Below are 24283 nucleotides of genomic sequence, written 5' to 3' on the forward strand. Positions count from 1 at the left end.
AAGAGATTTTCTGGGTGGACTGTGGACATGTGGGTTGGGAACAGTAGGGATCAAGTGGGGGAGGTAGTGGAAGAGTATAAAATAAATAAATATTAAATATATATTTATAAAAATAAAATAATTAAAGGAATATATAAATAAACGTGATTCAGATATAAAAAATGTATTGTCATGGAAATAAAGTAACAATCATTGTAAGATATCACATGTCAAATTGACTATTATCAAATAATGTCAAATAAAGCAAGTATTAAGAGGAAAAGAAGCTTTTTTACTTTCTTAGTTGGAAATTAAATTGGTCTGGTCAGCAAAGAAAATTTATGGAGTTTTCCAAAACCATAAAAAATATGGATCTGTTATATAACATTCAGCAACTCCACCTGGGGGTTCATGTTCAGGACGTGTTTAGGCTCATCATGCACATGAAATTTTCTAAGATAGTGCCTGGAGAGATGGTTCAGTGGGTAAAGAGCTTGCAAGTATGAGAGTGTGGATTCGGATGTCCAGAATAATCATAACATGTGGTGGTGCAGATCTGTCATCCTAGCCCTGGATGTGAGGAAACAAGAGGATCTCTGAAGTTTGCTGACATTCCCAAATCAATAAGCATCAGAGTCAGTAAGAAATCATACCTGAGAAGCTAACGTGGAGAGTTAAGTAGGAAAACACCTATCATAGACACATAGCTTCAGCATACATGTGCATGCACCTACAAGAATCTACACATGCATATGTGCACAGAAAAACACATGGACAACTATAGTATGTGTACATACACACACACACACACACACACACACACACACACTTCTCTAAGACAACAGATTTTAATGTAAAATTCTTACTACAAAAGTTAATTGAATCAATCAGTATGTTAATCAGCTTGATAATCATAACTATATCTTGATTCATATGTATATTAAACCATCAGACTGTACAACTTAAAATGTACAATTTTTTTTACCAATTATACCTCAATGAAACTAGACGAAAAAGACATTAAATTTGAACTGAAACTCAAAGACATAAACAGTAACTCAGTTATATTTTGAAAATTACCATGTCTTTTATACATTCTGGCTTGCAGGCACATATGGAATCATGTGGAAGAAAGTTTAAATTATTATAATAAAAGAAGAAAATGGAAAACAGAAAACAAAATTACTAGCACCATTTTTGTAGTTTGTAATTAAAGGTTGAATTGACCTGTTTTAAAATTTATTATTTTGTCTTAGCTCATTTAAATACCGATGAAATGGCCATAATCTTAACCTGACTGATCAACAGCTATAAATAAAGGAAATCTACAAATGGTGAGATGATATTTGGAATAAGATAGTGTGTATCTTTTATAAAATGATGCCAGACTATCTAAATGAGGAAACATAACTGATATTTTTAGGAATTTGTATATATACATACAAAATTTCTGTACAAACACAAAGTGGTACAAGGACCTCATTCATAGAAACATACATAAGAGTTTGTAGGTTATAACATACTCAACCACTAATTCCAAGTAGAATAAATCTTAACTATACTCTTCAAATATTATTTTAAATATGTGTATATTGTATCTGTGTATGAGTGTGTACGTGTGAGTACAGTGTCTCCATATTTCCATTTTTTATTCCTTAGAATAGTGTTATCAAATGACTTTTTAATCTTAAGGAGAGTTTGAAGACTCCAGAGAACTTTTGTTTACATAGATAATAAATCCGCTGGTAATTATGATTGGAAAATAAAGCAAACATTTTAAAATACATTTTGAAAGAATCTCAAGCATATATTTTCTTAGAGCAATGATACATTCCTGTTTTGACATTCTCTGGAGATCTCTAACAAGGGAGTGGAAAAGGTCATAGGAGATGGATGCTAATATGAAAGTTTCTTTTCTTTTCTCAATATGTGTATGTGTGTATGTATGTATGCGTGTGTATATGTGTGTGTGTCTGTGTGTGTATGTATGTATGTGTGTGTGTTGTGTGTATGTGTGTGTATGTATGTATGCGTGTGTCTGTGTGTTTATGTATGTATGTGTGCGTATGTGTGTGTTGTGTGTATGTGTGTATGTATGTATGTGTGTATGTGTGTGTGTTTGTATGTGTGCATGTGTGTGTGTGTTTGTATGTGTGTATGTATGTATGTGTGTGTATGTGTGTGTTTGTGTTTGTGTGTGTGTGTGTGTGTGTATGTTCCAGGTCCTATCCTCCCTTTCTTACTTCCTTGTATTCTCATTATGAGAGGGCTTTTAGTATAGGTGGCTTTTTTTAAATTAAGAGTAATTCTTGATGAAATAATAGGTTTGCCTTACTTGATAAAATTTTCTTTAAACTTGATAATTTTTAAAGAATATTTCTGGAGATTAATCAATAAATGCACCTGGTAATTACTGTTAAATAATATCCAGCTAGTTTTTTTTTTAGTTCGTAAAAATACAATATTATTAAAAGTTAATTCTACCACATAAATGTTGCCTACAGATTCCAATAATTGTACAAAGAGGTTAAAAACATTAAATTAAACAAACAAGCAATGGAAAGCAAACCATTGCATCCTTGAGAGAAAATGTGTAAATGGGTAAAGGTAACAAACTCACCTTTGTCTTTCTTTGAAGCTGATGTGTCTTTGGAATCTTCTAGAGAACAAAAATGAAAAGTAAATCAGTCTACAGCCTTTTTGTTGTTCGAAGGAAAACACTCTACTTAAAGATTTTACCAACTACAGGTCACCAATCCTAAGCGCATCTTAGTTCAAGCATTCTGACTTAGGAAGCAGGAGTAGAGGGGCAGCACAGAGCTGCTTCCAAAGCAGAGGGACAAATTACAGGACACATCATATCAAAGGATGGGACACATCACATCAGAGGATGGGACACATCACATCAAAAGGTTCTAAACAACAAAGTAAACAATTCTGAGGTTAAAAAGACTTAAATGAGATAAAATATATGCAAATCATATAGCTAATAGGAGATTACAAACAAGTAAGTCATATGCCTGGAGAGAAAAAAATAGCCCAATTAAAAATATCCATAAAATATATGTGCATGGTAAACAGTAACATAAAAATGTGGTCAATCTCATTAATTTTCATGGAAATGAATTAAAAATCATTATAAGTAAGCTGGGTGGTGGTGGCGCACGCCTTTAATCCCAGCACTCAGGAGGCAGAGACAGGCAGATCTCTGTGAGTTTGAGTCCAGCCTGGTCTACAGAGCGAGGTCCAGGACAAGCACCAAGTCTACATAGAGAAACCCTGTCTTGTAAACCCTCCCCTGCAAAAGCATCATTATAAGACATCACATCGCATGTCAGAACAACCATTATCAAGTAATGTCAAATAATAACAAGTATTTAGAGAAAAAGAAACATGACAATTTGTTTTTGGATGCTCTAAATCAACATAAAAATCTGCTGTGGTGGTCCACATCTGTAATTCTGGCCCTGGGTATGAGAATGCAGGAGGATCTCTGGAGCTTGCTGACATTCCCAAAACAATGAACATCAGGGTCAATAAAGATCTTGCCTCAAAAGCCAAGGTGGGGAGTTATGGAAGAGAAGACCTGAAATGGACCTGTAACTTCAACATGCATGTGCACATACCTGCATATACACATGTACACACACACACACACACACACACACACACACACACACACACACACTTCTCTAAGACAACAGACTGTAATGTAAAGTTCTTACTATAAAAGTTAACTGAGCCAATTAATATGCTAATTAGCTTAGCATCATAATTATATCTTGATGCATGTGTGTATCAAACCTTCATGTTGTACACCTCCAAACGTACAATTTGTCTTTACCATTATACCTCAATGAAACTAGAGAAAAAAGACGTGAAACTTTAATTAAACCTCAGTTATATTTTGAAAATTACTTTGTCTTTTATGCATTCTGACTTGCAGGCACACATGGAATTGTGCAGATGTAATTTTAAATCAGACAACACTAATACAATGTACTGGAGCAATCTTGACTTTCACTGCACTCTTTTAGTACTTGTTATTGTTTTATTTACTCCAAATTTGCATATTTTAACTAATAAATGGAAAAGAGGTAAGATAGGTCAATATTTGAATTTTCCCTAGTAGAAAAGAAACGTGACCTTCAAGGAGAAAGATTATTATGTAAAAGAACGAAACAGAAAACAAAATTACTAGTACCATTTTTATAGTTTGTAATTAAAGTTTGGATTGACCTGTTTTAAAGTTTATTTAAATGTTGGATTAGCTCAATAAATACTGATGATATGGCCATCATCTCAACCTGACTGATCAACAGCTATAAATAAAGGAAATCTGTAAGTGGTGACATGATGTTTGGAAGCAACATAGTATCTATCTTTTGAAAATGATGCCAGACTATCTAAATGAAGAAAGAGATCTTCCTTTAAGAATTAGTGTGCTTATATGAAATTTCTGCACAAACTCAAAATGATACAAGGTCCTTATCCACAGAAACATACATAACTGTTTGTAGGTTATAACATACAAAAAATTAAAACACTTATTCTCATAAGTTCTTTCCCCCAGGATAATCATAAATGAAACTTAACTATGTTTTAAAAACATATTTTTGTTATTTTCACTATGCGTCTGTGTGGGTGTATGCATGTCAGCACAATGCCTCTTGTAAGTGGTGCTCAACCTTCCTAATGCTGTGACCCTTTAATACAGTTCCTTGTGTTGTGGTGACCCCCAACTATAAAATTGTTTTTGTTGCTACTTCATAACTGTAGTTTCGCTACTGTTAGGAATAGTAATGTAAATATCTGATATACAGGATGGTCTTAGACAATTCCTGTGGAAGGGTCCTTCAACTCACAATGGGGTGATGAGCCACAGGTTGAGAACCACTTCTCTAGAGCATGGCAGATCTCCTGAAGCTGGAGTTATAAGTGTTTGTGGGTTGTCTTCCTGATATGGTGCTAGGAACTGAATTCTGGTCCTCTGCAAGAGCATTAACTATGCTTTAACTGCTAAGCCATCCCACCAGCCCCAAACCCCACTCTCAAACGGGACACTGTTCAGAGCGTGAGAAACCTTGGCACGCTCAATCCTAAATGGGAGGTCTTCATCAAATCCCTCTCCTCACAACTCAGGGAACTATGTGGAAGAGGAGGTGGAAAAATTGTAAGAGCCAGGGTAGATGGGAGACTTCAAGGAAACAGTGAGTTTCAGACACACATACAAACTCACAGAGTGTGGCTGCATATATAGGACCTGCAAGGTCTGGGTCAGGTGGGGTCTCAGCACTGAAAAGAAAGTGGCCATGAGCCTCAGTTCCGAACTCATTATCTCTCTCCATTTAACAACCACTCACAGAGGAAAAAGTATTTTCTCCAATGGAGTCTCACCGGCTATGGAAACCACACTTAAGAGAGGCCCCTTGCCCAGCATGAGATGGCCAACACAAAATGAATGCAAGTGGTATTTTTGGAGTTTTTCTCCTAATGCTTTGTTTATTATTATTATTATTATTATTATTATTATTATTATTATTATTTTTACTTATTTCTTTTGCTTATCTATTATGGTGGGTTTTTGTTTGTTGTTGTTGTTTTCTTTTGGTTTTCCAAGACAGGGTTTCTCTGTGTAGCTTTGCACCTTTCCTGGAACTCACTTGGTAGCCCAGGCTGGCCTCAAACTTAGAGAGATCCGCCTGCCTCTTCCTCCGGAGTGCTGAGATTAAAGGTGCAGGCCACCACTGACCAGCTCTATTATGGTTTCTAACTTTGTGTTTTCTCTATGGTGTGTGTATGTGTGTTTGTGTGTGTGTGTGTGTGTGTGTGTGTGTGTGTGTGTGTGTGTGTGTGTATTGTATATGTGTGTGTTTTCCTGTATATGTGGGGCTTTTTTGTGCTTTGTATTTTTTACTTTGTTTTCTTTCTGTTTGTTTGCCTTTCTTATTCTGGGTTGCTTGTTTTTCTATTGGACTGTTTGTTTTCCTAGGGAGGGAGAGAAAGAAGATGGGTACAAAGAATTTAGGGTGAAACAGAGGAGGGGAAACTGTGATGAGAATATACTGTATGAAATATGTATTTTCAATAAAAAAATTTAAAATAACAGAAAGAGATTCAGATCTGCTTCCTGAGTAAAATCTAAGTCATGATGGAGGCAGGATAGCATAGGTTACGTGTGGCTGATGAAGGAGACAAACTGAAGGTCCCATATGTTGGCAGTTAGGAGATTGCACACTTTATACACATATACTTGTATATAATCTTCATACATTATCTGTACAAAGTGTTTGCTAAACAGACATGTGTATGTAGTATGAGTTCAAGTTTTGGTCAAAATTTAATAGTCATAAAGAAATAGGCAGTCTGGCATCAGTGCCAGTGGGACATAGGGTGGATAATTATAAAACTTTTAAATTTTAAAGAGACAATTTTTTGTTGGTCCCATTAGTTTTATAATCTCTAGAACAGTGATTCTCAGAGAGATTTTTTTTTAATCTTAAAAAAGATTGAGGACTCCAAAGAACTTTTGTTTATATAGATAATATATCTATTGGTAATTGATGTTTGGAAATTAGAGCAATCATTTAATAATTCATTTTGAAAGAATCCCAAACATCTATTCTCTTAATGCAATGATGCATTCGTGTATCATTAGGTTCTGGAGAATTCCAGTGTACATTTATCAGAATAAGGAGTGGAAAATGTTATAGGGAATGGATGCTATAAAGAAGGTTTTATTTTAGTCAATATGTCTGTGTGTGTGTATGTATGCGCGCGCGCACGCCCATGTTCATGTGTCTGAGCAAGCAATTACATGTTGCAGGTTAAAGGACTACCTTGGGTTTCCCTCCACCCTTATCTGGGACAGAGTCTCTTGTTGACTGCTATGTATGCCAGTCAGGTTATCTGGTGCATGAACTGACTCTGACCCACGTCTTACCATGGGAGATTGAGTGCACAAAAACATGCTACCAAGTCCAGTTTATAATGTGTGTGTTGGGGATCCAAGCTTAGTTTCTCCATGCTTCCCCAACAAGGGCTTGAGTTATATGTCACTTGAAAGAGTTAGGTGATTCCGAAGATCTGCTGAGCACACATTGAGAAGTGCTAATTCAAATACCAAACTGGATTTCTATATGATAGCTAATGTATTACAAAAATAGATAATGTAATACAACATGTCAAAAGAAAGGGGACTATTTAAAAATAGGTACGATAAATTCCATCAAGCCAAAGTGTTTTAAAAATAAAATAGCCAAGTAAGTATTAGTTCTTAAATGAAGTCAAGACTATGTATATGCAATCATAAACAAAATTATGCAGAATATCAACAATAAAACAGACCACATAAAACTGGACTATTCAAAGTAAGAATTACTATATTTGGATGTATTCTTGACTTATGTATTTTATGGAAAAGCCATTGGGGTGGTTAGTTTTATGTCAGCTTGATATAAGCTAAAGTCATTTGAGAGAAGGGAACCTCCATTAAGAAAACATCTCCATAGTATCTGACTGTAGGCAGGCCTATAGGGAATTTTGTTAACTAGCTATTGATAGGGGAAAGCTGAGCCCATTGTGGGCTAGTGGTCCTGGGATCTACAAAAACAGGCTGAGCAAGCTAGTAAGCAGGAACAAGCCAGTAAGCAGCACTCCTTCATGATCTCTACATTGGCTCCTGCCTTCAGGTTCTTGCCCTGTTTGAGTTTCCATCCTGACTTCCTTCAAGGATAGACTATGATGTGCAAGTATAAGCCAAATAAACCCTACCATCCTCAACATTTTTTGTTATTCTTCATATAACAATAATAAGCATAACTAAAACAGCCATTAATATTCAATATTAATTATTGCCAATTAGCTAATGCAAATTTCACATTAGAAGCCATATTTTAAATTAACTTGAAATATAATAAAAGTGAAATCTACATTGTTCAGGAGAGTTATCAGTTTCAAACTCTGTTAAAATAACTTCTGAGTTTGGATAACCAGAGCACATTTAATAACACTATCTGATGTGTGCAAATGGATTAATTAGGAGCTTGTTTTAACAGTATTCTCTTAGGTGATGTAAAGTTCAGATTTTCATCCTAAAGATGAGACTTACCATGTGGATATTTCTGCATGATAGGTGTGTTTAGAATACTAAAATTAAACAATTTGTAGAGTTTATTTTTTTTAAATTTACTCATTAAAAATACCTTTTCAGTAACATCAAAAGAACTATGAATATTTTTTGCTATGTCAGGTACTCTACATATATGTTTTCATGGAAATTTAAAAATACACCTAAAAAATATATAGAAAATCTCAGCTTCTTAAAAGACAACTGAGAAACAATGAAGACTGAAAAGTAACTTTGCTGAAGTAACATAGAAAAGAGAGGCATGAGGCCATTTTCTCTAAATGTTTAGAGCCTCACTCTTCCATCAACCTACTCTAAGTATTCATAGGTACCATCTCATTGACAATGACTGTCAAGAAATCACAAGAACTTGCATAGTCAGAGATAAGAATGATAATACCTAAAAAAATATAATGATGGGACAAATTACAGTAAAGTTTACATCTATATCTAGGAGTTTCTATATCCTTTTGCTAAATAAAGATCATCAACTTCAATCGTTGTTCACTGAAAAGTTATTGAATTTTCTTATATTAATGACCTATTCATTATAAGATTCTTTTGGGAAACAATCTGGGTAGATAGGAAAAGAAAGAATGACCCAAATCAGAAAGTCATTCTGTCATTCACAGTGAGTGCAATGACTCAGGTAATAAAGAGTAAAAAAACAGCATTATTTGATAAGAGAACTAGATGGGACAGAAGACACACTGATAGTCAAAACTGTGAGTTCTATGTCTAAGTGAAGAGGGAGCAAGACTCAATGTTATAGGAGAAATTTCTTGGAGATTTAGAGAAATGGAAAGACTTAAGAAGTATGACATTATAAAAAAAGTCACAAATAACTATGAAGTTGAAAGAAGACTTCAGAGTACTGTTCCAGTGTAGACAGCGGGGTTAAGAGTCATAGTAGGTGATTCTAATGAAGAGGAGGAAAGCAGGAAAGAACACTAAGATTGGAATTTAGCCTCTAGAGCACTGGTTCTCAACCTTCCTAATCGTGACCCTTTATTCCTCATGTGGTGACTCCCAACCATAAGATTATTTTCATTGCTACTTCAGATCTGTAATTTTGCTACTGTTATGAAATGTAATATCTGTGTTTTCTGATGATCTCAGGTGACCCATAAAAGGGTCATTCAATCCTCCCAGTAGATCATGAACCATAGGTTGAGGACCATTTCTTTAGGGGGAAATTACTAAGGAAATAGGTTGGCTTGAAGCAATGTGATACTATAGAAGTCACGAAGGAAAAACATTTCTAAAAATGTGGTGGATCCACGGTGTATAGGGTTTCAGAAAGGTTGGTCATGGCCACTGACCTTTGTAACTTCAAATTCTGAAATGAAATTTAAATGAGGTATTTGAAGTAAGTGTGGGGTGAGTTGATCCAGATGTGGGAAGTTAAAACTGATGGAATGGTAAGGGGTCAATGAGAGATAGATGTCAGAAGTATGACTACATGAAAGCTCCAGGAAGCAGACATGGCAATGGGCGTGGCACAGAAGAATAGGTGTACATCTGAATGGGCATAGGGGAGGGCATCCCTTAGAGCAGTAGTTCTCAACCTCCCCTAATGCATGACCCCTTAATACAATTCCTCACGTTGTAGGGACCTCCATGATAAAGTTATTTTCATTGCTACTTGGAACTCTCATTTTGCTACTGTTATGAATCATAATGTAAATCGGTTTTCCGATGGTCTTAGGTGACCACCATGAAAAGGTTGTTTGATCCTAGAAGGGGTTGGGGCCCACAAGATGAGAGCTGTTGCCTTAGAGTGAAAACAGAACATGCCTGACTGATGGTCAAAATGAGAAGTGGCACATACAGGTCAAATTAAAGGGGGATTTTTTTTTTTAGTTTGTTTGTAAATTTTTAAGGTAGTATCATGGAACTCAGACTGGCCTCAAGATCACCATGTAACTAAGGCTGAGAATACGCCCTGATCCTTCTGCCTCCACTTTCCAAATGATGGGGTTACAGGAATAACATACCACGCCCTGCTTTGAGGAAGAAGTTTGAATGAGCATTTCCTGATTTGAGACACAGCGAGGGTGATAGCATTGTAAGATGAGCAAGATTAAGACACAGTAACTTGTAGATGATACATGCTAAGGAACTCATCGTGATAACGTAGATTGTTAATTTCGTCTTTTCTATTTTAAATCAGCTATCTGTAGTGGGGACCAAAGTACCCAGAAGATAAGTTAAAGAATGAGAAAGATGCATTTTGGCTCCTGGTTTTAGAGTTTTCCATCCATTATCCCTCAGCTTTACCATGCTGGGTTTGAGTAAGTTTGGGCATCAGAGTAGTATGAGCATATGGAAAAGGAGCATCACATTATGGTAGATAGGAGCCAATAAAAGAAAAGGATATTTGTGCTATCTGGGTCTCTTATTTTCTCCCTTTATTCCCTGTGTGCATCTATCCCACAATATGGTGCTGTCAACATCTGGAACACATCTTCCCTGCATGTCTGATCCCCTCTAACTGAAATCACAGAAACACCCAGACACATGCTTTACTAATCACTAGGCGCCTGCTAATTTGGTCAAACTGGAAATCAAGATTAACCATCTCACATTTTAAAATATATAATTTTACTCTGTGATGTTCAGACAGCTCTGCATGTTCTTAGCAAACACAATAAATAAATAAAATCTAGCTAAATAATGCATGCATTTTGTACATACACAGTTACTGCATCTTTTCTCTGCTAGCAATCTGTCTGGATAGCTGCAGTTCCAAGAGAAACTCATTATTAAACATCTGGGAACCTCAGGCACAAACACAAAGGAAATTCAGCCTGGAGTTTTGTATTCCTCCCTGCTCCTATTGCTTTATTAAATTCAACACATTGCTTTGTATTTTTAGAGCTATCCAATGTTTCAAATTATTTTTCAACTGACTTTCTGAATTGTGCATAAACAGGTTAATAGAATATTATATTCTATGAGTTTATATTTTCCCAAGAAATCCAATGCATCCACCATGATTCAAAGCAAGAGTTAGCAGATAGTTTATTTTCAGCTCTCAGGTGGGAGAGGCTCCTCTTATACACTATATTATTCAAAATGATCATGAGATTTAAAGAAAATTAACTGCTACACTGAACAATAGGCACGCATTCTTGAACTTGGCTCCAGGGAATAATAAAGTATGCAGAGACAGCTCACATTTAGAATTTTGCACACATCACATAGTGAAGCCAAGGGTGTTGAATAAACGTATGTAGTCCTTTCAGAGTATCCATGCTGTCACTCTTAGAGTGAGATGATTGTCTTGAGGGCAATGTCAGAATAACTTAACGTCACCCATAAACGAACGAGGCCACATTGCTGTGACCCAAAGACTAATAAGGAACAGTGGCAAACATCTCACCAAATGCACCTAACATAGAATTTCTCAGGGTCAGCAAAGAGGAGAGAGGTATTCAGAATGATATTCATGCAACCAGTACATAGAAGACTTCAGTCAAAGTGACTGTTCCATTGCTAACTTCTGGAACAAAATGAATTCAGTTACACTTGCTCCAAATTTGAGGTGGTTTTCAAATCTAACCAAAAAGGCAGGAAACATACATTCTTCCTAGTAATTCACTTGATAATTTTACTCATGTTGATACCAAAATGGAATCTGCCTCTAGCTGGAGAAGAAGCAGGTTTACATGAACGGTCACTACCACAGTCCTTATTATCACCAAATACCCACATAACTAAATGATCAGTGATATTATGCACCAAACACTATTTATATACCTTACTATTTTATGTTAGTTGATCTTCCCAAATTTTGTAGAATAAATATCATTGCGATTCAAATTTTTAACATAAATTCAGAAATATGAAGTAATTTTACAGAAGTCCAGAATATTTCTGAAGTTGAGGCCCCCAGTATCAGCAGCCACACTGTCCTATGAAACAATTTGTAGAAATTTGATGTTAATTTCCTTATATCAAAATTTTTGATATCATGATTTTTCATCATTCTATTCTAGTAATTACCCCCCTCAATAATGAAATTTAGGATTCTATAATCAGCTGCTCTATCTTTTTAGTTATATATTTAGCTCATAAAATAGTATGAAGCTAAGACAGATGGTGATTCTCCTTTTAATTTAGAAATGTACTTGTTACTGCTCAGCTAATATCAGATGTGGGGAAAAATAAAAATAATTTGGGCATTATTAGTTCTGGTGATATGTTCAATTGCATACCCAAGAGCTCATATACTAAACAAACAACACAAAAGAAAAGACTCCCATTTGTTGAGGTTCTGAGCTCCAAGTAAGGTCTTTTCCTTACTTTTAGCTGATGAGAGTTGGGTTCTTGTGTTGTGCAGGATATATAAGTCTATTCAAAACTCACAAATTAAGCTTCAGTGTAGGGTCTGGAGGCTGGGGTGCTTTGTTAAGATGGAATAGGGCAAGGAAATAAAAAATAACAGTAACAGAAGTTAAATCTTCATCTCTTTCAAGGAAACTGTAAAATAGATAGACACCAAAACACACGCATAAAAAATAAATAAATGGACCCACAAACACCCTTGGATGGAAACAATGGCTAAAATTCACAGTGAATCAAACCTGTGAAGGAGGAATTGGGGCAAAGAATCAGGATTGTGAGAGAGTGGGGAACAGAAACTCCCAAAAGGTGAGTCGATATCTTCCTGAGTGAATCACACTGACTTGAGATCATCTGCCAAAGTGGGCAGGGGCTTTGCCCACTTCAAAAGTAAGAAAGCAAAAAGGACGACCCGGAGGGCTGAAACCACAGGAGCAAGCAGGTACCCTTGACTTCTGGGAACCGACCAGCTGTAGCTCATTTTCATGATGAGAACTCACCAAAAGGAGAGAAGCTCCTGAGCTTGTAGTAAAAGTGTGGAAGGTAGGACAACTGAGACAAACAAGAAAAATGAAACTGTATTTTTCCTGTGAGATTTTAGTTTATTTTCACAATGACCTTTCCGCACACAAGCTTGGATTTTAGCACAAAATACTTTGTAATATTCAATCATGTAGCTGTACCTCAGGTGATGTATCCACTCCATTGTTGAGGGCATGTGGGTTATTTCAGTTTGGCCAATTATTAAGCTAGTTCTATAAATATTCATGCACAGCCTTTTGTGTGAACATGAGTTTTCATTCCATTCACCCTCCAGGGAGGAAATGATGAGGTTTTAATGTAAACCTGATGTTTATTTAAAAAAATACTAAAGCAGTATCTATGATTTCAGGACCATTTTCATTCCTAATAGCAATTATAAAAGTTCTGGTGGCTAAAAACACTGTCCTCATTTATTTTTCAGTGTTTTAAATTTTTCAATGATTCCAGAGCATGTGAAGTATTACATACAAGTGGATAAATCTGTATTTTATTAATATCTAGTGATGTTAAATTTTTTTTATACTTAATGTTTACCTATACATTCTCCTTGGCAGTTACTATTGAAGTATTTTATTTTGAATTTCTTAAAATTAATTATTAATTGTTGTGTCATATGTAATAGATATTAATTTCCTTGTGACAATCATCTCATGTATACATACAAAATCATATATATAATATATACAAAATCATATATATATATTATATATATTCTCATATATATTTACAATTTCAAGGTTGGCCTTGAAATTACTGTAGAGGTGAGGATAACCTTAAACTTCTGGTTCTCCTACCTCTATCTCCTAAGTGCTGCAATTACAAGCATGTACTACCACAAAATGTTTACGTAGTATTGGGGATTGGACCATGGTTTCTGCACACTGAGCATTATACCAAGTTGCTCCCCAACCCGGAATCACATATTACTACGAAACACAGATTCTTTTTCAAATATGTGTTTCTCTTATATATTTAGTCATTTACCTTCCCCAGGGTACTGAAGTAAACCTATAGTAGAGCAAAGATGTAGTAGAATATTATTTTAAGGTGTGTTACTTTTGTTTACGTTGCATTTGTTTAACTCTGTGAAGCTCTGTTACTGTGCCTGTCTAAAACACATGCTGGTCTAATAAAGAACTGAATGGCCAACAGCAAGGCAGGAGAAAGGATAGGCAGGGCTGGCAGGCAGAAAGAATATATAGTAAGAGAAATCTAGAAGGAGAAAGGAAGAAGTAGCCAGAGAAGGAGGAGGATATCAGGGGCCAGTCACCCAGCTACACAGCAAACTACAGAGTAAGAGTAAGAATTACAGAAGTAAGAGAATTGGAAAAGCCCAGAGGCAAAAGGTAGATGGGATAATTTATGTTAAAGAAAGCTATCAAGAAAGAAGCCAAGCTAAGGCTGGGCATTTATAAGTAAGAATAAGCCTCTGTGTGTGATTTATCTGGGTTAGGTTGGTGGACCCCCAAAAGTGTAAAAACAACCAACAACACAAAGCCAGAGAGAAATGATAGCCTCAAAGAAAGAGAGTACATTTAAACTGACCAAAGAATTCTCCTACCCTAACAGTAGACTAGAAATGCAATGGAATAATAGATTGAAAGCTTCTCTCAACATGCAAGTAGAGACCCAACTTACATTGCTTTGTGATCAATGACAACAGGCTTTTGGGCTGGAAATGGTAGAATTCATCTACAATTTTATCACTTGGGAAGCTGGTAGTGAAGGCTCACCAGCTGGAGTTGATCCTGGACTAAAGGTAATACTTGTCTCATCCTCTACCCCAACTCCACTACCCTAACCATATAAAAGGCTAATTGTGGGACGCCATAGAACAATTGTATTAAAGGAAATCTGAGTGGGCTCCCAAATGACTTTGCTGAAGGTAGTTCTGAAGAAGATGTCACTGGAAGGCAGACACATTAAAACATTGGAAGCAGTTAAACTGGCATAAATATAGACATATATTGACTTAAATAGAATATAGATTAAATTAATATGTTGGGGTTTCTAAGGACTGCAAGTACAGAACACAATTAGCATATAAATGACTTGATGTGATTGGATTTGTATGTTTTAAGAGATTGGTAAGGGAAATAAGGGAGACCTCTTCCATAGTGGTATAGGATTCAAAAATAGAACACATTTAAAAAGGAAAAAAAATAAGATTTGAAATTAGAGAAGACTTTTATTTTGAAAACAGCTTAATTAAGTTAGAACTTCCTTTAAATTCAGACAACTATGTAAAAGAGTGAATTATGACTATACAGAAACACACAGGAACCTAAGAAGCATAATATTAAGCAGAATTCTCAGAATGCAACCTCTAACCTGTAGCATGTTACCCATGTTCACAAACACATGCAAAGTTATAAGGATGATATACAACTTGAAATGAGAAAAATATGCCAAGGAGCTCAAAAGTGATGTTCTGATAGTCCTTGTCTCTGACAAAATTCAAGGTATGTAGTAAAGTGGAAAACATACTGCTGGTGGCAGCATATGCTTTGTGTGCTATTTTATACATGTCATATTTTCCATAATGAACTAGGTTTAAAAACAGAACCACTCCAATTGTTTATATTTGTTTGCATACTTGATCAAGAAGACATAACACTCAAATCATTATAATCAGAAGCAAGAACAAGAACTGTAATATGACTTGACAGCAGTACAAAGGAAATCAACTAATATAAAAGTGTGTGCATGATAAATCAGATAAAAGGAAATTATTCTTCATGCTTTCTTCTTTTGTATTTTGAAACACAGTTTCTCTGTGTAGCCATAGCTGTCCTAGAACTTGCTCTGTAGATCAGGCTGTGTTGGAGCCCACTAGGTTTCCTAATGGCAGCAGGACTGCATAAGAGGTTGACTGGGCCATGGGCTTGGGTATCAGGTGTTTATAAGGGTCTAACTAGCAAGGGGGTGTCTTTTACTCCACCCCTTGGCATTGTTATAAATAGACCTTTGGAATAAAGTTCTGGGCTGGTGGACAAGGAACCTGACCCACCTGAGCCTATCCTGTGTTTCTCTCTGTTTTCTCTCCCCTCTCTATTTCTAAGTAAGTCACTTATCACTCATTCCTCATGAGTTCCTGCGGTAGATAATGGTAGGGGCTGGTCCCCCACAAGGCTCCAACTCCGAGATCCACCTGCCTCTGCCTTCCAAATGCTGGGATTAAAGGCATGTGCCACCACCATCCAGCAAAGTTCTTTTTAATTGACAATTGTTCTGGAGCTTTTTGTAACATAAAACATTTTTCTCAGCTGGGCGGTGGTGGCCCAAGCCTTTACTCCCAGCACTCGGGAGGCAGAGCCAGGCGGATCTCTGTGAGTTCGAGGCCAGCCTGGGCTACCAAGTGAGTTCCAGGAAAGGCACAAAGCTATACAGAGAAGCCCTGTCTCAAAAAAACAAAAAAATTTTTTTTTCTCTTTTCTACTTTTAAAAACTATGTCAAATAATTCTATTATAGTGTTAGTGAATTTGTACATTGTATTGCTATATATAAAATAAAGCATAGTTTTTAAAAAGTAAAAATTAAAAACACTTTAGAGATGAATATTTCTTGGAAAGGTATAAAACTGATTCAAGAAAATTAGACTGGACAGATTCATAATAAGTAAAATGACTATATTGACAATATGTTAACAACACACAGAGTGCTTGCAAATTAAAACCCATGTCTCAGATTACACCACTGGTTAAGTCTATACGGCATTTTAAGGAATTTTTTCATAGTCTTCTAAAAACATGAAAGGGGGGCATATGTAGTTTTCTCATTCTATGAGGCAGTCTCACTCTGAAATCAAACCCAGACCAACACATCTTAAAAACAAAAAATAAACTATGGACCACTGTCCTCTTATAAATTGGGATGAAAAGCTCTTACTAGCAAACTGAAACCATCAATGTACAAAATCCATACAACAATCAAGCAAGGTGTATTCTAGAAGTGCAAGATTTGTTTAGCATCTAAAACTCAGTTACTGTATTATACCATCACTATGCTAATAGGTACAGAACATGTTTTTTGCCAAAATCCAATACCATCATTTCATGACTGAAAAACAAGCCAAGGATGAATAGAATGGAGTTTTTTCATCTTGTTAAAGAGCTAAACATAAATAGCAAAAAAAAAGAACAATAATCTCTCTAAAATCTTCATTTTCTTACTCCTTTTCTACATTTTTATCTTCTGAGGATTATTTTAGGAATGACAAAGACTTGATTTTTTCCTTTTGATTAAAAAAAAAGTCCTACTCTCACTGACTGAAATGATACAAAGGTAGGCATACTTTAAATCATATGTGACAGCACCAGGGATGACTCACTCCGGCCTCCCCAACACTTTCAATAGCTACTTAGTTCTTACAATGCCATTTATTTCTTGTTTGGACTTTGGCCACATTTAAAATAAGTTCAACATATATTGGCAAGAATCTCACCGTCCCATTCAGTAGAATTAAGTAGACAGTACATCAAGGGTTTTTGCTACAACTACATCTTAATAAGATCATTATGTTTCCTTTGGAGCACAAGAAATGTGACTGGCATGTGTTGTACAGTGGTAAAACTAATTCAATTCTTTAAAAGTTAAAAGGCTGATATATTTCCATTAATTAATTGCAAGATAATTTTCTCAGCAGCTTAATTCATCTCTTATAACATTAATTAATTTTAGAAATGAACTGACTCTTAAGTTTATCTTTCAGGATAGATTTTTATCACTTCAGTAAAGACCACAAATCCATTCATTAAAAAATAAGGCTAAGGGTGGTAACAACACCATGCAAAGGGTGTGTTTTCTGCACTTAAGAACTTAAGAAAATTAGCTTTTTTGTGTGTGTGTGACTCAATTAAATCAGTAATAGTAAAACTATTATTTGAAAAATGCCATATTCCTTCACTATATAAATTAAATTCCCCTTGGGATATTGTGGATTTCTGAAGCCATTTGAAAATTTTGATGTAGGAATGTACATAAAATTATTAACGTTTTCATTAATGCCAAACACTATATATTTATTATAGTTGATTATATTAAGAAGAAATATTTAATAGATAACCATTTCGGAGTTGGATTTTCAAACCTACATATACTAAAGATATACATTCAAGAAGAAAGCATTAACACTTACACTGGTGAAATCCTTATTTAATTATATCTAAATCTCATTTAACACTTTATGCTAATTTTTAGGATAATGTGGAACCACTGGCACCCGTGTGATCCATCCCACTCTAATATGGAAGAAAATTACTTACCTACCACATTTATAGAAAAAAATCTTAAGTTTATGCCCTTAAGAAATAACTAAACCATGGAACAAATACTGTTTAATCCCTCATCCTGTTTGAAGCATGGGACATTTCACTCTGCGGTGGTTCCTGCATTGTAACCTCTCTCAGTATCTCTGCTATCCTCTCAGCGGAAGCCCTGATGTGTGAGAACACAGGCCACTGGGATGTCTTCAGGTAGCCACTCCAAATGAGCACTACAATGCAGCTTGTGTTTGTTCTCAATCTAGGCCTTTCTTATCTGACAGTATTTCTTCCCTTGTCTTTAGCACCATGGACCATCTTGGTACACATTGAAACACAACAGGGGGAAAAAAAGTGACCTCATGTGTTAATTTAGTTAGAGGACCTGGTCCAGCCAGCAGACAAGAAATGCAGGTAATTATTTCAAACACAACTAATTCTTAAACAACCTTTATCAAGAGAAAAGTAAATGATCACAAGTATAAGTTATCACACTCAAAACACGACCCCTACTTCTTTTAACAAATTAAATAAGGCCAAGGAGGTGGAGGGATACAATGGTCATTGTTCATTACAAGCTACATTTTGCTGTGGGATAGTCTGTATGTCAAATTGCTCTGATTGGTCAATAAATAAAACACTGATTGGCCAGTGGCTAGGCAGAAAGTATAGGCGGGACTAACAGAGAGGAGAAAATAAAGAACAGGAAGGCAGAAGGAGTCATTGCCAGCTGCCACCATGACAAGCAGCATGTGAAGATGCCGGTAAGCCACGAGCCATGTGGCAAGGTATAGATTTATGGAAATGGATTTTAATTTAAGCTATAAGAATTGTTAGCAAGAAGCCTACCACGGCCATACAGTTTGTAACCAATATAAGTCTCTGTGTTTACTTGGTTGGGTCTGAGTGGCTGTGGGACTGGCGGGTGACAAAGATTTGTCCTGACTGTGGGCAAGGCAGGAAAACTCTAGCTACAACATTTAGTGTACTATACTTTATTTTTCTTCCAATTTTATCATTTTCCAGTCTTCCATACTCTAACCATTCTTCAAGGTACTACTTCCTCCACGGAATCTGCTCTTGTGATCCTTAGCTTTGGGGACCATAGAGAAAGAATGCATAATAGTGTAGTTTCCTAGGGCTCTTCTGCAGGCTCAACTATAAATCTTGTCCTTATATCCATGAGATAATTCATTAAACTTATAATAAGTCTCCTTTTTAAATTACTAGAGACTATATGAGGTTTTATTACTTTAATCAAAGAACTTTTGAATGATGAATTTGGAAAGTTAGAGTTCTTAATTATTATTTCAATGTTCACTTTTGTACTCAGCTATTGGATAAATAATAAATATTTAGACCTGTTCAGTCCATGTAACAGCCATTAACTATGCAGTGTGTGGGGAATTGAAATGTGGGTATTACAAATATAAATGTGTTATAAATATAAAAAACACACACAACTTTAAATTTGCATTTAAAAAGTTGTGAACCTTTATGCTTAGTACATATTTTAAAATGATATACATATGTATTGGATTAAAGATAATACTAAAATAATTTCACCTGCTTTTTAAAAAAACTTGTTATCCATCTATCAAAATAAAAATTATACATATAGCTGCAGTGATCTCATTTTATGATAATCCTAATATTCAATCATTTGTTTTTCTTAAATCTGGAAACATGGGAAAGAATAAATATGATTATTTCAATGAATTCTAGAAATTTTTACAAGTTTGTTTTACAGTCAGATGCCCAGAAAATTCAATGTATTTATTATATTCAATTGAACAGGGAGGCAGGGTTATTGCATACAGATAAACAGAGTCTGAGCTATTATATTAGCTGAACAGGCAGGCAGGCTTGGCTAATCCCAATAGAAGCAGTCTCTGTAGAGGAGCAGTCTTCAGACCATAAACTTGCCAGAGTGCGGGGGAGAGCTACAGTGGAAATTTTCTGCACACACTGTCAATATTCACATGACTGACATTCATCCAGGACTTCACTAGCTTCCAGCAGATGAATGAGTAGCCCGGTGGGTTATTAGAATGCAGGATTGAACTGGAGGAAGTGTCTTACTGAGGTGTAACCTTCAGAAGTACACCTTGCCCATGATCCTGTCTCTCCATTTCTCTGTATCTCAAGTGCCCCTGAGGAAGGTCACCTCTTTAAACACTTGTTTCCACCGCCGTAATACCCCACCTCATCTCAGGCCCAAAGTAACTGGAATGGTGACCGCAGAATGAACCCTCTGGAACGTTTCCTTCCTTAGATGATTTTTCCTGAATATATCCACAGCCACATACATGTACCAAAATGAATTTATCACTAATACAAACAGTACTTACTTGGTATTTTTGCAGATTTTTCTGCTGAAAAGAGAATATACATTTTGTTTTACTAAGATAATAAGGCAAGGGATTTGTAGCATGTGTCAAAGGACTATGTAAGTGTACCTAATCTCTTCAGGTCCTTTTCCTACTGATTAAAAATTAATGAACAAATATAGCTTTCCATTGCCTGTGAACAGGTTTCTTTGAATAACGTAGTCTCTTTTATAGATGAAGATATGCATGCTGTCAAAAAAGCCATTCTTCATCTCAACTGTCAAGCAATTTAATTTTTTAACACTTACTAAAGTCAGAAGGATTTTTTCTTAAATTATTTTAGTTCAACTGTAATTATAGATAACTTGAATAAAATTACTTTGCATGATGCAGTTTATGTACACTTTACAATTTCTAAACTACATAAAGTATATTGAGAATTATTTCCCTTTCAACGATGAATAAAGGCAAGTAACTGCCAATTACATTAAGGAACTAATGACTCTGTAAATGCATCATACAAATTGGATTTTTTCTTTTCAGTGAGTGATGATATTTGAAGAAGTGCATCTCTTTAACTGTATGTTTATAACATAAAATACACAGTGAGATGATTATTTAAAATGCTAGGAGATAGGCTTTTCTTAGAAAAGGAGATGGGTCATATCTGTCTTCTACCACCATTTATTAAATTTAATTGGTCAGGCTTCAAAATATAATTTCAATGGAATCTGAATTACATTGACATACTTTGAGACCTGTGGAGTTTCTCCTGCAGATTTAAGGATTACAAATTTACAAATATACAGTTTTAAAAGAAAACATTTTGAATTTGGAGACTTGTGTTTTGGGGATTGCTGTAGCTGGATGCCTTAAACAGAAAATCACAAACCTAAATAACTTAAAGTTCTTCACTAATAATTCTTCTACTTTAAAAATACTAGCATGATTAAGGACATAGAACCTACAAAGGACCCAAGTCAAAACCAAGATACAATGAACTATCCTTTAAATGAAGGAACAAGTAATGCTTTCTCAACTCATGATGAACTGGTATGCTTCGAGAATTAACAGTTCTTCTCCACTGAATGCCATAGTACTGTCTCAATTACTAATAAGTACATGTCACAATGTATGTAGGAACATCTTGCCTTTTGAGTGTACATGTCACTCAAAATAAGCACCAAAGAGACCTGAGGGAAACCAGTGTTTGTCTTCCTCTCCATGAAGATCTATGTTTATGACAAAGAAAAATAATTGACTGTGGTTGGGCTTCTCTACTGCCTAAACTCTTGCTCTCATGTTTTAGCAGAAAGTCATATCCACAAACTTCTTTAAAAATCAGTGTTAATAATAATAATGTCGAGTACAATATGAATTTACATAGCAAGAGAGAATGTTAATGTTCATAAAGTTCATTTACCTTTAGTCACATTGTGCACATGAAGATTTTCTTGTCTTGTTGGAACTGTTTATTAAAAATGCATATTAAAATATAAAACTTTAAAGTAACTTTGCATTAAATGTTTGCCTCATTTTAAATATTAAATTATGAGATTAGAATAATTGCAGTGTTATAACTAGTTTCTCAAAGTAATTTTCAACAATTTCATTTTATATTGAACTAATATCTAATGAAAGTAAGTGGTAACAAGATTATCATTCTACTGTTAAAAAGAGAGATACAACAGTGATGCAATTATTTAGAGGATTAGTATTTGTGGAAAACAGTTCACCCTGAGCACTCAAATACGAATAAACCAAACTAATCATTTTTATTTTTGTCAACCATGCTTTCTTCTTGGTTTGGTATGGATTTCTTAAATAATTAATGCCTCTGAAAGCTTTCCAAATGATTATGCTAAGACCAACCCTGACTGTATGATATTAGGCGGCTTACTAATGTAAACCTAATTTTAAGGGGAAAGGAAAACTGACATATGGTTTCCAGATTGTCCACCAGTGGCAAAATAAATGAACGCTTAATTTCTACAATTTATCTTTCATTCATTAATGTTTTGACTATGTCAGCACACCATACTCATTAAAGATTCCTTTCCATCAAACAATACCTTTAAAATGCACACATTAAATTAAAGATGATATATATAAAATATAACTCAAATGATTCTGGCTTCAAATCATTGGCTTATTTTTATCTTTTCCTGATAATATATATATTTATCTTTAATGTTCTTCAGTAAAAATAACCAATGGATATCTTAAATAAATGTCTGTATTCTTATGTCTTGAAGTTTGGTAATGAATTTTGTGTCATCCATCTCCACAATTCAAGAGTCATATGTATGGAATTTGTTTATAAATAACAGGTAGGTAGAATTTACTTTGGGATCTAAACTTTTATTCCCTTGATACTTAATAATAACCATGTGAAGACTATAACATTTTAATGTTTAACTGAAATTTTGATATAACCAATAACCAATTTTCATAAATTGCTTTTCTTCTTCTTTTTTTTTTTTTTTTTTTTTTTTTGAGACATATAGCCGGGCGGTGGTGGCACACGCCTTTAATCGTAAATTTGCTATGTTTACCTTTATTTTGCTTTTCAGATTTTTCAGTTTTCTTCTTCCCTAGGAAGAAAAGACGATACACAACAATCAGCTTGTGAAACTTTATGTTTTCATTCATTTTGGACAGCTGAAAATGAGTCTTGAGCCCATGAGAAGGATGGGCGATCAGGGCTGTTCCACTTTGAGATGAAGTAGGGACATTCTAGGTATGAAAAGAAGTGTGCTACTTATATTTAGCTACCTGTATGTATAGTGCCCTTTGCTTTTCCTTATGTATTTTGAAGAATAAGACTACAGCATTAAAAAGAGAGATTCAAAATAGAAGCAGAAAAAAAAATCTAAATTTTCATTGTTGCTGTAGATAATTAAGATTTGACATTGTATAGTAGTTTCTCAAACTAATGGATGTAAACAATGAAAAAGTCACTTGGGATAGTTAAATAGACTGTGGAAATAGATTAGCAAACAATGATATTGACTGACTGATGGTTTTCCTTAGTATGTATTTTAGGCAAGAATGAGAAATAATGAGTGAAAACTAAATATATGGTGGAAATGTGAGGTATGTTTTTCATTCACTCTTACAAGTAGGTTTTGGAAGTCTTGTGCTTGTCTGCAGATGAGAACACAAAGAACTTGAACATTTGAGCAACTTTGTTTATGCCTGTTAATGCTACACGGTTAAAGACAGACCCAGTTACAACTATTTTCCATAATTCAGTATTACTTCATTTCAGAGACAAAATATTTACCTGAGTCTGTGACTTCTGATGTTCCTTCTTTAGAAGAAAATAATTAAAAGAGAAAGAAAAATAGAAGATAACAATGTTTATTTTAGTAGGTAATTGAACTTTATTTTCAGATATTCTTATTAAATCACAATAGACAAAATGCCAAAAATGACAAAGAAATATTCTAAAAATTAGTACTTCTAAACTACAATGAGACATCTACTTTGAAAATGAATTTATTATACAAAGTAAGTAAGAACCATCCAATATGATACAGGTAAATTATAAACTATATAAAATTACAATATAAATTTTATAACTCTGTTCCATCAATGTTTAACTTGATCTCATAAATGCATGCATTTCCCATTAACTTTTATTAAATTCCCATATATAAGATTCTGTGCCATGGGCAATGAAATGAATTAT

At 34.9% G+C, this 24283-nt stretch overlaps 1 protein-coding gene across 1 annotated transcript in view; it reads right to left on the reverse strand.

Moving 5' to 3' along the window:
- LOC114692538 (triadin-like) overlaps positions 1–24283 on the reverse strand; it is a 98919-nt gene that overhangs the window by 7747 nt on the left and 66889 nt on the right. The window contains exons 9-13 of the mRNA XM_037200380.1: positions 23876–23902; positions 23145–23183; positions 22013–22057; positions 20611–20634; positions 2600–2638 (exon numbers count right to left, since the gene is read on the reverse strand). Coding sequence (XP_037056275.1) covers positions 2600–2638; positions 20611–20634; positions 22013–22057; positions 23145–23183; positions 23876–23902 — 174 coding nt within the window. The remainder of the gene's footprint in view (positions 1–2599; positions 2639–20610; positions 20635–22012; positions 22058–23144; positions 23184–23875; positions 23903–24283) is intronic.

Source organism: Peromyscus leucopus, chromosome 8a, assembly GCF_004664715.2.
Source record: "Peromyscus leucopus breed LL Stock chromosome 8a, UCI_PerLeu_2.1, whole genome shotgun sequence".
Lineage (NCBI taxonomy): Eukaryota > Metazoa > Chordata > Mammalia > Rodentia > Cricetidae > Peromyscus > Peromyscus leucopus.